A 16,361-nucleotide genomic window follows, 5' to 3' on the forward strand; every position below is an offset into this window, starting at 1 on the left:
CCTAAAAATAAGTGCTCTACAATTAGTAGAGTCCTATACTAGAAAAAACACTTGTTTTTCTAGAGTCCCCTCACTCACCTAGGGTTTCCCCAGGGTGACATGCTTCATCATAGGGGTCCTCCCAGGCATCTACTGTCTGGGACATGCTACAACTTAGCGGAATACGCAGGAGCACTTTTTTATTTTATACTATGTGTAGTGATGTGCTGTGTGGAGTGAAAAGTGAAATAAATCAATAAAAATTACCTGGATAGTGAGCCCTAATTTTATTCTGCTCCTATCCGGTAAATGTACATTAAAATGGGGCTAGTAGTAGAGAACAGTAACCATTATGTGAAGCTGTCCCTAGTTACTTGGTCGACATGTTTTGTGGTTACCCCAACCACTTCATCAGGACCACACAAGGACCAGCCCTGTGTGTACCACTCCGTGTCTTTACAGACAAACAAATAAATTTATACTTTTTGCAACCGATTTGGTTTGCTAAATACATACGATTCCCATGTTACAAGGATTTCTTAGATGCATAGGGTCGTAGTTTCTGTATAAAAATATAATGACACATAAGGATTAGTTACACACCCAAGTCCACTATTTGATGTGGACAAGGGACCTCAATCACTTTACATTCAATTTAAGTGTCAAAAATCTCTTGTATTCTTAGAGAATTAAAGTGCATATTTAAAAGTGCTCAAGTGAATATGGTGAAACACATAGACATATACACACATAGACATAACACACGACTGCGGTAGGTTGCGTGGGTATAACCTACTTTTATGGAGGTGTAATTCTACTCCATGGTGTTGCTGGGGCAGGGAGGCTCTAGATATCTAGAACAAGGTATGAGATATTGCAAGTTAAACGCAAATGGGAATTCTTAACAGATGAGAGAGACTGAATCATAAGGATTCGTCATGGTATGTTGCTTCCTCTATGCCAACTTACTTGTCTAGATAGGACCATCAGCCATTAAATCTAGTAGCTCCCAGGAACACCGCATATTGTTGTATCACTGCCGGTGCTCCTTTTGAAATGTTTCTGCAGGCGGGAAAAGGGGAACGATTCACAGGTGTGTGCGCCCGAGTGGTTTTGGGCGCCATCTTTGAGTGGTGAATCGATTCTTAATTCTTTTAAGACAAAGTAAAGCATGGATTCTAACATCCAGCTAAGAACACAGCGTGCGATTCTTAAAAAAGGAACATTTGTAGTGTGTGAATTTGAACATCACGTGGGTTCACCACCTCGAACATAAGTTGTAGATGTCAACCGAAAGTAAACAAGTTAGAGAACACTATTGTTCCGAGTGGTTTTGGGAGCCATTTTAGAGTGGTGAATCAGTCCTTTATTCTTAAGGACATAGTGAAGGTATGGATTCTATCCTCCAGCTAAAAACACAACATGCGATTCTAAGCAAGCAATATTCATAAGTGTGAATTTGAACATAACATGAGTTCTCCATCATGAACATTAGTAGTAGACGTGTTAGAAACACTACTGTTCCGCGCTGACTAGGGGGATGTATAATCCTCCGTGGGATGAGAGACATTCTATTGCTTAAATATCCAATACTCTGATATCATTTCTAAAGCAACGGTCTTCTCTCAGGTATTTCGGGCGCCATTTTGGAGTTGTAATTTTAACCCGATAGTAATAAAGGTTTGAGAATGTGTTTCTCATACAAAACCTACAAGGGAGGCATTATTACCAGGGATGGGTTTTTAAACGGGTGGGGGAGGGGGTAAACCGTACCAAAGCCCTGTTACTTTGGACATTGCAAAACGGTATTTTTAGGGGGGAGTTTTCCTCATAAAAAGAGTGATCATTACCCAAACAGTTTCTTTAATATTGATGGATTTTTATCATATTAGTTATTACATACTGTAAGAAGTGATGGAGGGTCGCACTTCAAGACAACATAAGGACCAGGATACAGCAGTGGGTTCAAAGGATCTGGACTTTTATTAACGTAGTTCCAGCTCAAAGAAAGAAAGTGTTCGCCCAAGGAACAGTCTGTGACGAAGCCGGAGTTCTCGGGGAGCTCTTAGTAGTCTGGTTTGGTCGTTCTTCTTCTCAGCCCGGGACGTTTCCGACTTGAGGTTGACAGGGGTCCAGAGGTGTCTCTCGGGGAGAAAGGAAAGAGAAGTTGGGGGTTATATCCAATGTCGGGAATACCGAACGTGAAAAGGAGGAGGAGGGGAAGTGACGGGGTCACCAGGGAACCTTCACCGTGCAACAGCGTACCCGTGTAGGGGAGGTGAGCTTTCTCCTATACTGAAAATCCCACCCGACTGTCCCGTAACCACCGTCACCCACCCCTACTTGTTCCCTCCCAGTGGGAATACGAGTCCCCGTAATCTGGCTCGTACCTTGTGGTGCCACACTTCTCCAGAAGTGTGGCGGGGCGGAGCGTGGTCTCGTTGGCCTCCCGGCTTTTTCTTCTCCTGGGACGCCGAATCCTCGGGACCGTCTCTCTCCTCCGGTGGCGGCAAGGCTCCGACTTCCTCCGATTCCTGGCTCAGAAGTACTTCCGTATCTGCTCTGGACGACTTCTCCTCTCCTGGCTGCGTCGCGCTGTGTTCTCCGTGACGTCGTCCTTTGAACGGCAATGAGGCATCTGATTGGAGGACGACCGGAGACGTCAGAGGCGGGGTTCCCTCCTCTGGAACTGTCCGGTCTGTCTTAAAGGGACCATGTCTGTCCTGCAGTCGGGGCGGAAACGAACAGGGATTAAAGTCCTCCCCCGGCTCATGGCAGGTGGGGACCCCCTGACACATACTCATTCTAAATGGTGTATTTGTTGAGGCTGGTGGTTTTGGATCTGGCATAGTTTATTATTCAAGATCTTTAGGGGAAAAGTTTACTTATTTCTCATGTTTTAACAATGTTCATGTTATTCAACAGGTAATCTTTCTCAGTGATTTAATGCAAAAGTAGGTTATACCCACGCAACCTACCGCAGTCGTGTGTTATGTCTATGTGTGTATATGTCTATGTGTTTCACCATATTCACTTGAGCACTTTTAAATATGCACTTTAATTCTCTAAGAAATACAAGAGATTTTTGACACTTAAATTGAATGTAAAGTGATTGAGGTCCCTTGTCCACATCAAATAGTGGACTTGGGTGTGTAACTAATCCTTATGTGTCATTATATTTTTATACAGAAACTACGACCCTATGCATCTAAGAAATCCTTGTAACATGGGAATCGTATGTATTTAGCAAACCAAATCGGTTGCAAAAAGTATAAATTTATTTGTATGTCTGTAAAGACACGGAGTGGTACACACAGGGCTGGTCCATGTGTGGTCCTGATGAAATGGTTGGGGTAACCACGAAACATGTCGACCAAGTAACTAGGGACAGCTTCACATAATGGTTACTGTTCTCTACTACTAGCCCCATTTTAATGTACATTTGCCGGATAGGAGCAGAATAAAATTAGGGCTCACTATCCAGGTAATTTTTATTGATTTATTTCACTTTTCACTCCACACAGCACATCACTACACATAGTATAAAATAAAAAAGTGCTCCTGCGTATTCCGCTAAGTTGTAGCACGCCCCAGACAGTAGATGCCTGGGAGGACCCCTATGTATTGTAACAGGAGGCAAAAACCTACCTTCCTATCCTCCAACTCCCTTTTCTTTTTTGTGGTTATGGTCATGTTCAACCTGGGCAAAGAAACTGCAGTGCAATGGCTCCTGATGACATATGACTGCCACCAAGAACATGAGCTCGGTCTCTCTTTGCATGAGCAATCATAGTTCAAGTCGTCAGGAAAAAAGTCATCAACATCCACTTTGGGGAGAAAGAAACTATTAAAACTCTTGATAAACAAGTTGCTTCAGTCGTACAACACTGTCATGGTCAGGTTCAAATCGTTGAGTGTCTTCCAAACTGTACCACAAGAACTCCCCGCACCCTTTGCTTCCAGCCTTCTAAGGTGAGGAAGTACATTACCCAGACCACAGACCTCGGTATGAACCTCCTTTTCCTAAGGAAATAAACAAAAGAAGAGGTGACAGTTGATGATAATGAAGGATTTATGAAGCACGACAAATACCCTGGGGTGTCTATGCACTGCCTTTAATACATACAGATCAGGACGGACTAGGGTGTGAGACGTTATGCCTTAAACAACCAGGTTTTAAGACCCTTTCTGAATTTTAATAGGCTGGACTCTTTTTTTTTTTTTCTCTTTTTTTTTGTGCTAATGGTAAAGAGTTCCATAGCCTAGTAGTTGTGGCCGTGAAACTCTTACCACCCCACCTAGCCCTGCTGACTGTAGGAACAATTATGCTTCCATGTTTGGCAGATCTGAGGGCTCTACAGGAATATATGGCTTAAAACCTTTCGCTGACTGCATTGGCCCCAAGTTGTTGAGTGATTTAAAGGCAATGCAGAGTGATTTACATTGGATCCTCTTGGCTACCGGTAGCCAGTGAAGATGGAGTAAGGCTGTGGAAACTGAGAACAATTTTGAAATATCTAGCAGTACTCTTGCTGCTGCATTCTGAGCAGTCTGTAGTTTTTTAATACGATGCTTAGGAGCCCTGGAAAGGAGGGCGTTACAATAGTCCAGTCTTGAGGATATCAGCACCGATACCACCGTTTTCCTCAGGTTCATCGGTATTGGCAGAAGGATTTTCCTCAACATTTTCAAGATGAAAAAGCAAGCCGAGGTGACCAAGTTGATTTGTGCTTCAAAGGACAGCTTGGTGTCATAGATAACTCCTAAAGTTTTGGCTTTGAGCACTGGTTTAGGTAAGGAACCAAGTTGGACCGGCCACCAGCTATCCGTTCAAAATGAGGGATTGCTCCCCAGCACCAAAACCTCGGTCTTGGATGAGTTTAGCTTCAGACAATTGTCTGTCATCCAGTTCGCTATATGGCTGGGTGGACTGCTCACCAAGACGATAGTCTGTGTGTCGTCTGCGTATAACACATGGGCAAATCCATAACCTTTTACTAGTTCAGAGGAAAGAACTCTACCTTGCCACTGTCTACCCTGGGGACAGCAGAGCTACTCTCAAAAATGAACGAAAGCGTTCCCTCCGCTACCATCAATAGATCCCAATAACCCAGCTGCATTGTTCATCTCATTGATGAGGAGCAGGTCCCAAGGACATGCCAATCCAGGCCACAGTTGCCTCTGTCAGCATCCAAGACAAACCCTGCAAGAGGAAAAGAGGTAGAGAGTCTTCTCCTTCGAGGCTAATTGAGCCTGTTCTACCACCAGAAAGTGTGTAGACATATTACTCTGTCTCCCTGTGAGGAAAAATGAAGTAGGGTTCTACCCAATCCTTAACTTCTACAATACAAATTAGTTCCTCGTCTGATGTTTGTTTAGATGATCACTCTGGCTCGTGTGCTGTCCAAAACTATCACTGGTTGTGTTAGGCAGAAGTCCAAGACACTCCTACTCCATGTGCCAGTCTGAACACCTCTGATTCACGGTGAGAAGCCAACACTATCAGTACAGAACACTGAATGTGGTGTTAGCATCATATAGGTCTTTACTTAAATCCTAGCCCTGCTGGCTGTCCTTGTGCAGCAGCAGAAGAGCCACACTTTCTGTATGTAAACAATGGTTTCATCTGATCAGCATGCAGGACACTTTGGTTCTCAGTGAACTACCCCAAATCCTGTTTGGGTTCTTAGTGAACTACCCCAAATCCTGCTTGGTGGCATCCAAGAGAATTCAGTTCAAAAGGACTGTTCTGGACTCCAGCATGGTGATAGCGGTCTCTCCCCAAGAGAGGGGTATTGGCTTCAGCTAGACTGTGAATCACAGCTTCAGCAATGTGGCAGTGACGGCTAGTGTTTCCAGATGTGTCTGATCCTGGAAGGATCCTACATAGAGTTGATGCCCCTTGCTAGAGCACACATGCGTTTGCTGTAGTTCTGCGTATCGGAACATTGGGACCAGCTGTTCTCTTATGACTTGAAGCACATCCTAGTGTGGCTAGCCCAGGGTTCGCTGTTGCTACAATGTGGACATGCTCCCAACCTCTTATTTAGATGCTCTTTCATCTGACCCTCTCTACACAACATGATCATAACCTTCTCATTAGAGCAAGGGAATGGGGCATTGATTTAAGGGAACTCTTCAGTGTTGCCTTATTGGACCAGTAAGATTCCTCCCTGAACATGAAGGTGCTGAAGCTAATGGCATTTGTTCTAGCCCTGAAACCTTTCCTGCCAGTGATGAAATCAGGAGTGGGGATGTCTTACAAAACTTCAGCTCTATTTGAGCACCTACTCCTCACAATGCTACCAGACGGCAGTGGCTCGGATGGGATGAGGTTTGCAACGGGGCGTGTTCCTGAAAGTCTCCCATATTGCAGGGATTGACAACACCAGAACCGACATCCTGAGCTGCTTCCATTGCCATTTAATGATTTAAATTTTCCAGGATGTCCTGGACTTTATCTTCAAGGGCGTCCAATTTAGTTTCAGCTTGGCAAGTTTTGTGCAAATCCATCAGGGCATGGTGGGGGAAGGAAGAGAGACAAAAATAGGGAGTATTAAAAAAGTGACTTTCCCCATTTTGCTTTCCATAGGACTCTTGCTCTCCCTACAGAAAAAAACACTGAAAAGAATTACACCAAAGCTGTCATAGATTAGTACTTTACTTAAGGAAGTGCCCTTGCTTTTTTGTGCGAATCCATTCAGTAGTTTTCTGAAAGTTAGCATTTAAAAACATTTTGTGATGGACTTGAACAGGCTAAAAAGTTAAACATGTTTTACTGTTACAAAATAAACAAATCTGATTGGACGAGGAAGCTTTTTATCTCAATATCCATTTTGGGTCTAGACCCCTAGCCCTCTGATTGGCTTGCCACAGCTTAAAGAAACATGGAATGAAGGAGCTATTAGCTCTCAGAGTGAGCATCCCCTGACCTCCAAGCTCAGGTGGGGGCCACAAATGGACCCACCTTAAGAAAATACGTTAAAAAAATAAAGATTCTTGCAAGGGGTCTGTCAATGCTGCCTTGTGGTCTGTGAACCCACAGCAAGGGTTAGTGGCACCATGTTGGTCCTTCTGCTTGGTTAAAGGACCCCGCAGACCTTGCAGATGCTCCAACAAGGAGACACAAACTAGTGCAGGTTTGTAAACCGCCCTCTGAAAAAGACGAAGGCCAGCATCCTTTTGCCAACCAAGTACATACATGGTGAGTCTTTTTTTTTGTAAACAATCTTTATTGAGTTTTCTGTGTCAACATCAATTAACAGTGTATCAAAGTCAAGTCCCTAGTAGTCCCAGCCCGGTAACCATCACAAGCATACATTGCTAAGTCATACAAATTGAATCTGTTGTATATACTGGTATTACGCCTTGCAGAGACTGAGACAAATTTGGAGAAATAAGTAAATATAAAAGGAATAGCCCTCACTAACTAGTAACATCCCTGGTCTGTAATTGCTTGTAATTCGCATCATTACTACTCTAATTAACTCCCAAGCCTTCCCCCACTCCAACCCTCCCCCCAGGCATGTCACTTCCAGTTCTGCAGTATACACTCAATATACATCTGTTACACATAGTTGTTGGCAGCCTACCAAGGCCAATATTGAAGACGGTTGTGCACCTCTTCTGTGTGCCCATATATTATGTTGGTGCTTGGGGTAGCGGTGCCGCTGCTCTGAGGTGCTAGTATTTCAATATACATGGTGAGTCTTGCTGAAAGGTATACCATCATTGAAGTTGGATGTAGTGTCTGATCAAAAACACCAGAGATGTCCTTAAAACCTAAAGTTATGGTTAGATTTGGGTATAACACCTAAACATACGTTACAAAAATGCTTATCATCTCACAATATTTATACCAATAATTAACAGTACCTAAAGGCACATACTCAAACCACTAGCTAATGCTACATTCATAGTTGTCTCTTTCATTGTGTTAAGTATTATATGATATGTAATTTCTTGTAAGACTATTATGACATTTGTAAGTGCATGTGTCACATAAAGGATGATGTTAAGAGCATTTCATTTAGTGTACGGCTGTTGTGCAAGTTGTGGATTGCACAGTTAACCATAACTTGCAAGTTTCAAAGTTTTTTTAACATACATAGTTTCTGGATTTTAAACATATGCATATTTATTTTGTTTGTAAAATAGATATAGTATATAGATATAGTATTATTTAATCTGACAATCGCTGTGGTAGAGACTGTCCACACAAAGCCCAGAGAAGGGTACATTAAGTATGTGTAACTGACATTTGAAGGAAAACATAAGAACTAGTCTCTAGTCTAGAGCTGATGCTCTAAGGCGCCAGGTGGTTAATCTGACCATGATATTGAAGAGGCGTCTGGGCGTACATGGTTTGGAAGGAATAGAGCGATCTGTCTGTGATTCCTTGTGGCTGCTATTGGAAGATAAGCATCAAGGAAGCAGCAGATTGCCATGTGGTGGTTACAGTATCATTCTAAGATGTAGATTATTCGTCCAAGATATTGATCATTTTGATTTATTGATTAATGGTATCTACATTCCTATGCATTTATTAAAGGGATTTTCTCATTTTTATTTTAATCATAATACTTTTAGTTCGAAGGCTTCAGACCAGCGGCATTATGATACAGTTTTTTCCACTCCATGACCAAGAAGAGTTGAAGCGTCTTAGTAGTAACTGGTATGCAAGAGTCCGGATCGGCTACCAGCCACTCGGTATGTTCTTATGTTTCAGAAAAATATAATTACATCTTCTGTTTGTTACCTTCATGGACATTACCATCTTTGGCTTAACCAAAATTATTAATCTCTCAAACCCAGTGCTTATATTAATAAAACTTGAATTTATTTTCGTTTTGTAAGTGTGAAAAGTCCTTAGTAGCAATACTTTCCCCCTGGTAATACACACTTTGCTTAGCCTTCATCAGCTGTTTATTGAGCTTGTTTCATCCAGAACCAATCCAATAACAAAAGCAGCAGGTTTGAAGATGTCTCCATTTTCTCCATGAAGTCTCTTATGTGACTGTCGAATATCTTTGATGGTTGTCTGTTTTTGACTTGCAATCCGGATTAAGGTGGTACTGCTTTATGAATGTTCTGTATTTTTTAAATTCTACATTGAAATTGAGAAATCGTTTTTTCCCCCTACAATTTGCAGACCAGGAGCTTTTGCTTAGTTACCCTTGTAAGGCAATTCCAGTAGGACCGAAGAACCACAGTTACACCCAGGGTCTGGCCCGGGGAGGGAACTAGAGGCGTTAGGGCACTAGAAATCTGTCAGCCTCCAACCAAAGCTATGAACCACAGAAAGGACCGTTTCTAGTTGTATATAAGAGATGCCCAAACTAGTGGGGGCAAATCACAAAAATTGACGGACTGGCATCACACACCACCAGGTGTCATGCTTCATCATCTGCCAGTCCTCACCCTCTAAAAACCGCGTTTGATAGAGGGCGGGCATGCACCTGGAGACAGGGATGCACTTCTAAACTAAGTGGGGGCCCAAACAAAAAAAGGAGTGAGTGAATTTAAAAACCATCATAGTATACCTGTACGATTTTTTATTCAATGGGGTTACTATGTGGGATTAAAATATATAAGTGCGGTGAGTGGGGACCTTATCATCCCGTCACCGCTGTGAATTAGTGATTGTTAAGAGGGGGTCAACATGTTTCTGCCTGTATTGTCCACTTGGGTACGTGGCATTCGTCAGGACTTTAGATATTGGGCTCCAATCTTACCACTGGGGGCGTAGGCCTATAGCCAGCTGCCACCTGTTTAGAGAAACCCTATTGGAAAAACCTATTTGCCCCATGGGAGGGGTAGGGGGGAAGTCCCTGTAGCCACATTAGTTCAAGGTGTACTCCCCGCTAGAAAACCTAGCGCTGCATGCGTCCAGCCTCCTCCCATGGGGCAAATAGGTTTTTCCAATAGGGTTTCTCTAAACAGGTGGTATCTAAGGTCCTGACGAATGCCACATACCCAAGTGGACAATACAGGCAGAAACATGTTAACCCCCTCTTAACAATCACTAATTCACAGCGGCGACGGGATGATAAGGTCCCCACTCACCGCACTTATATATTTTAATCCCACATAGTAACCCCATTGAATAAAAAATCGTTCAGGTATACTATGATGGTTTTTAAATTCACTCACTCCTTTTTTTGTTTGGGCCCCCACTTAGTTTAGAAGTGCATCCCTGTCTCCAGGTGCATGCCCGCCCTCTATCAAACGCGGTTTTTAGAGGGCGAGGACTGGCAGATGATGAAGCATGACACCTGGTGGTGTGTGATGCTAGTCCGTAAATTATTGTGATTTGCCCCCACTAGTTTGGGCATCTCTTATATACAACTAGAAACGGTCCTTTCTGTGGTTCATAATTCCAGTAGGACCACCACCCTTTCCTGGTGCACATTACACAGATGTATTTTTCCTGTTTTCTCTGCTCTCTGTGTCATCAAACATGGTCACTAGCCCTAGAGCATCAATGCTCTCCTAGGCTGTCAATTGCATCAAGATTATACGCATTCCATGAAAGGCACTATGAATATCTTTCAGAAATGCCTCACTTTGAATAAGAAAGTTTGGGCCTCATTTCGGATTTTGCAGATGGGATACCCCGCGAAAACGTGGCAGATATCACGTCTGCCGTATTACAAGTGCCAAAGGCTACAACGCACTTCTAATATGGCGGATGGGATACCTACCTCATTTGTGACAGAGTATCCCATCCAACAAATTCTAAACAAGGCCCTTCATGTTTAACGTGACGCTGCCTTTGTGGAGCAAGAGCCATTAATATAAGGATGTGGGTGAAGAGGAAGGTGATAATGGAGATGTGTATTTTCTGCTTTCGTTGTAAAATAACATTGACTGTAAGAAACCTAGTTAAAGGTGCCTGATCAACAGGAGTCATGCTGAAATCTTTGCTGCAAGGATAAAAAAGAAGACCTCTGCAAAATGTTAAGAGCTCTTAGGCAAAGGCACTTTCAATCTCGTGGAGACAAACTAGAAAGAATGAAAGTGGGTATTTTGTGTTTGAGAGGGAGCATCCAGTCCAAGATCCAGGAAAGTGAAGGTCAAATATAAAGTAAAATCCCTAAAAAGCTCTCAGTAGATGGAAGGATAAATGAATGGAAAGATGGGGGACATAGATGGGTTGTATCTGTGGTTGCTCTTCCTCTTTTGGTCTAACTAAGACCTCTATAACTAAGCCAAATTACTCAGATGTATATGTAGCTCACTTCTTAGACACCTCAAAGCCAGAAAAACGGAAACGAGTTTAAGAGGGGAAATAGGAGTTGTCACTACATATTCAAATGTAGTTAGAGCATTTAGCTGACCCTTTGGGATTACATACTGTTGCTGTTTCTACTTCAGCTCCCTATGCAACAACCTCCGAAAGGCAATGAGACGAGAATGCGCTAAAGAAATAATTTACCCTTCCTTCTCTGTTCTGAATGGGGATAGTATCATATTGGGCATATACCATGTGCTAAGCCCACATGAGACATGCATCACAGAGAAGCGATTGGCCCTCTATGTTGGCCACTATTATTGTGATTGCTTAATGTGGGAACTCCGAAAGAATGTTCATCACATATTATTTTTAGGTTTTTATAGAAAGAATGGGAATGGGCTGTATTCACAAAGAGTTTAATGCAAGTGGGTGTGACTTACTCCTGAATTACCTCCAAGTTTTGAGGGGTTCATACCTGCTCAAGGACAAAAGTTGTCTCAATAGAGATTTTGGTGCTTGTCCTTTCTGCGCCCCCTCCCATAGAGTATCCTCTTTTTTTGTTTTGCCAGTTTCATATGGCCCGTAAATGGTGTCTTACTATAACTCCGATATATAATTCCTCCATATTTAGAGTTTGGATTCAGTTATCTAAGAAGATAAGTAGATATGATTCTCATTTATGGCATCATGTGTGAGAATCGGTGTGCTCCTGTGATGGATATTTGTTGAACCATTTTGTGTCCTCCCCACAATTCACCACATTTTGAGCACCCAATGTCATATACTGTGTCTCAAAATGCTTTCTGAGTCGATGCACTGGCTAATCTTGATTCATTGAATTAGGATCTGTGGACATTTTAGCCTGCAAGTGAAACTTATCATTGTGGTAAATCTGCAAGTATGGGCAATTTCCCATAGTCACATCCTAGGTCCACGGGTGGAAGCATGTTCTTGGAGGACGGGCAGGTCGGGTCACCATGATAAAGGTAGTGAACAAAACAACTTTAAGCTGTATGAGTAAACCCAAAGCTTCATAAAAGTCTTTCCCACTCAATTTGTGCACCTAAGGTTAGTACTAAAAAGACTGATGTAGTGAGCAGATCCAACAGAGCTCCAAGATGGCCAAGAGTCTTCTGGGCTCTGACCTGGTTTTGTTCTTCAATCTGGAAGAATAAGTGAAGGGTTTAGAATCTATCCTCCCTCAGAGCAGATTGAGGGGCGAACAAAAAGGGTGGCCCAGCAGATTCTGAAATAGCATCTCCTGGCCTGATAAAGCAATGGCCTTCCGTGCCCCTGAGGATTGGACAGTGATGTCATGGAGGGTTAAACGGGTTTCACCGGATTGTAAAGTGATAGACCTCGGCAAGTGCCAGGAAAGACCTGGAGCTGGTTGTGGCAAAAGAGGTGGAGGGAATCAGCACGCGGGCTCTAGATCTGTGTTCCCCACAAGGTGATGACTGAAACCACAAAAGCCACTGAGGCCAGCGTGGGGCTGTTTTTACTAGACAAGACATGCCACAGAAGGACTAGAGATTGAAACAGGACAATTCCAAAATGACATTTTTTTGCCCAGACTTTGCCGCCGCCAGTGAGCAACTTGCAATGTCATGGAGGAACAGCAGGGAGAAGAAGCTCCATTGATCCATGGTGTGGCGCTTATATTGAAAACACCAACAGACATGCAAGGCGCTATGCAGCGCCTAGAGGCCAGGATGTTCTCTATGGAGGAAACCCTGGATTCTCTTGTGAGCCATATCTTCAAGGCGGAACAAGAGGCTGGAGGCTTGGGCCAGAGAGTCCATGCAATTGAGACTAAGCTGCAGGAAGGTGAGGCGGGATCCCAGTGGAATCACCAATTTGAAAACTGCGCCGTGGCCATCATCTCCCTCTTAGAGCTGAAAGACTAGAAAATGGGACACGCACAGCAAAGATCATGATTCTATCTGAGATATCCTCCCTCACTAGGCTGGCAGACAAGATGTTCTCTAATTTTTCTGTTACTTCAACGCATGGTTGAGCTGGATTCAGTTTGTTTACTAGTAAATGCATGTTTGTTGGTTCTTCCTCCGATCCCCAATCTGTTTGACTGTGAGTGTTGGGTTACGTTTTCATCGCCTGAGACTGGAGTTCTTTAAACGCAGTCCCTGACTAAAGAATGCAAATGGATAGAAATTATTGTAATGTACACAGTTGTGCGCAGTATTCTATTTGTATTGAATGTTACAGTGATCTAAACTGTTAAGGTTGACTTTGACATTCTGACAATAAACAAATGTAAACATAAAAAGACTGATGTAAGAGTATAAATTGTATGTGAAAAACACCCATATATTTTATAGATATTTAAGGGAAAGGATTTTTTAACCTTAAATATAGTTTCCAGGTGGAGAATAAAATTAAATGTTTATTTTTATGCTTCTAGGGATTTTTAAATACTGACCAATTAGTAAATGACCAAAACTCATGCCCTATAGTTTGTAAAGATGTTTCTTCTTTATACTTTAAAATGCCTGGAAGATCACCTTTTTTAACCATTTAGTTACTGTTTATATCTGCTACCTGTCTTGCTTTGCACAAACATATCAGCAATCCTAAATATGGACCATATGTGAATATTCTCTCATTTTGAGATAATGTCCTGTGACATTATCACATTTTGCAACAACTACAGGAGAAGGCCCGTTCCCACATCATCCTTATTTGAATCCCAGTACTCTGTGTCTGCCTTTAAAATAACAGGCTACCTTTTGTTTGTTTCAAGAGGCCCATTATAATTTCTTTCTATTTGACTGGTCGATCCTGTCGCAGGCGACAACGTAAGTGAGTCGCATGAAGAGTACATTCCTTGTCAGTGAGTCTTTGTTGAAGTTCACAAAATAGTTCTCTGTGCTCCATATCTACATTATGCTACTGAAAATCGCTGATTTTTGGACAGAATCAAACAAAAAAATCACTCTTTTGCCTTTTTCTTCCTAATCTACAGATGATATCCGCAGATATTTTGGTGAAACGATTGGCTTATACTTTGGCTTCCTTGAGTACTTCACTTTTGCCTTGATCCCAATGGCCATCATCGGAATTCCTTACTACCTCTTGGCTTGTGAGGATTACGACAAGTATGTCTTGTTTGCCTCATTTAACCTGCTTTGGTCTACGGTTATCCTGGAGGTCTGGAAGCGCATGTGTTCCGTCACGGCATACCACTGGGGCACCCTGATGATGAAGCGGCAGTTTGAGGAGCCCAGGCCTGGATTCCACGGAGTGCTCGGCATCAATCCTATCACTGGAAGAAAGGAACCCGTATACTCGAGCCTAAAGAGGCAGTTGCGGATTTACCTGGTTTCCCTTCCGTTTGTAATATTGTGCCTTTACTTGTCGCTATATGTGATGCGGATCTACTTTGATTGGGAAGACATGGCCATTGCATTTCATCATGAACATGAATCTCAGTTCAGCAGTGCAATGTTGTTTGTTCCAAGTATCCTTTACGCCATAGTGATTGAGGTCATGAACCGCATCTATCGTTATGTGGCAGAGTGTCTAACATCATGGGGTAAGACTTGTTCTTGAACAATTTCTAATGTTTTTATGTCTAATGTTTAATGGTATAAAATTGTGAGCTGTGATCTGAATGGGTGCTTCTGCAAGGAAGGCAGTCTGAGGAAAGAAGCCAAGAGCCCTGCTCATTTTCTGATAGAAGCTCGTCTGGAAAGAAACAGTTGCTGCCCTGTTAGTGATACCAAGGGCATGTGTTATCCACACTTCTGCTCTATGCGTCAAATCTCTGACATTTTCATGAACATTGTTGCTTTTACTGCCATCCTGTTTGTTAGGAGTCATCATCTGTTTGAGACCTTTTTAATTAGGGTAGGCTTAGGGCGTTCAACATAGTTGCGATTACACCGGATCTGTGCTTGATGTTTGGAATAGCTACTTAATAGTTTAATAGGTATCCATTAAAATTTACCAGAACTAATTTTGAAAACTCAAAGGTCTTCCTGAATATCTGGCACGGAATGGATCCGCCCTACCCTCTTCCCCCCTGCCGGGACCTCCATTGGACCCAATTGGTCTAGTGAAATAATGTCTATATATTGATATTTATATAGCACAAATAGTTTTACATTAACTTTGTTTCAGTCAGTTTGTTATTCTACCAATAGTTGTATTCTAAACCCCAGAATACAGATATACGTTGAAAGTCTTGGGCATGTGCACGTTAGAGTAAGTGTGGGACCTACACACCCAACTCTGCTTGATTCCTGGAGTTATTTTTGTACCCTGTTTAGTTAAATTTCTTTTTCCACCAACTGCCAAACCTATTTTGCAGCTGCATAGCACCTGTTCTTGACCCAAGACTTGCTCCTCAACTCATTGGCTTAGTTTTACCTGTTTTGTTGACCTCAGCACTCTCAGCTCAAAGAAATGTTAGAGGTATCTTTCATCTGTGTCCACATCTGCTTTTTGTGGCACCTGAAACCATAACTTTGCTTTAATTTTTACAAAGTCTAGGAAAAATATCTTTCAGAACTAACTGCTGCAGGGCCTCGGAGACATGTTTCTTTATTTCATTATTCATAGTGTATGGTGATTTATTAGGTGCTACATGCTGCCGTATGGCTACTTCAAGCCACAGTAATTTAGTTTTCCTCTCTTTGATTCCACCTACATTTACAGAAATAAGATTGGTTTACTCCATCAATGCATTACTGTGTCCATGCTTGAGGGCTTTTTCCTTCCATACGAGTGTTTTACACGTAGGATTAGGGTACGTTGAATTTGAAGGGATCTTTGGTCCCGACGATGACCATGCCACCCTGATGGGTAATTAAAATCATCCATAACAAATAGATTTACAGACGTATGACTCTAGAGTAATCATCATCAGATGACTCAACTCATTTTTAACCTTACCAGAGGACTTCACCAATAAATATATTGTTGAGGTTGCCTACTAGGCAATTCTAACCATAGTTTTTTTGCAAGATTCCTAAGACTTGTAATATCAAGAGCTGCCTTATAGTTGAGCCCATCCATATAGATGGTGATTCTGGACAAAGGAGTCCATGATGAAGCATGCCATAAAAAGGATGACTGAGGGCCCTTTTCAAAAACTCATAGTGGTCACTGGTATGTGTCACCTGGA

At 42.4% G+C, this 16,361-nt stretch overlaps 1 protein-coding gene across 5 annotated transcripts in view; it reads left to right on the top strand.

Moving 5' to 3' along the window:
* Window positions 1-16,361, top strand: part of ANO10 (anoctamin 10) — an 818,673-nt gene that overhangs the window by 210,673 nt on the left and 591,639 nt on the right. For all 5 annotated transcript variants that reach the window (XM_085630601.1, XM_085630602.1, XM_085630604.1 and 2 more), the window contains exons 5-6: window positions 8,569-8,688; window positions 14,199-14,768. In XM_085630601.1, the coding sequence (XP_085486727.1) occupies window positions 8,569-8,688; window positions 14,199-14,768 (690 nt within the window). The remainder of the gene's footprint in view (window positions 1-8,568; window positions 8,689-14,198; window positions 14,769-16,361) is intronic.

Source organism: Triturus cristatus, chromosome 10 (assembly GCF_964204655.1).
Source record: "Triturus cristatus chromosome 10, aTriCri1.1, whole genome shotgun sequence".
NCBI classification, from domain to species: Eukaryota; Metazoa; Chordata; class Amphibia; order Caudata; family Salamandridae; genus Triturus; species Triturus cristatus.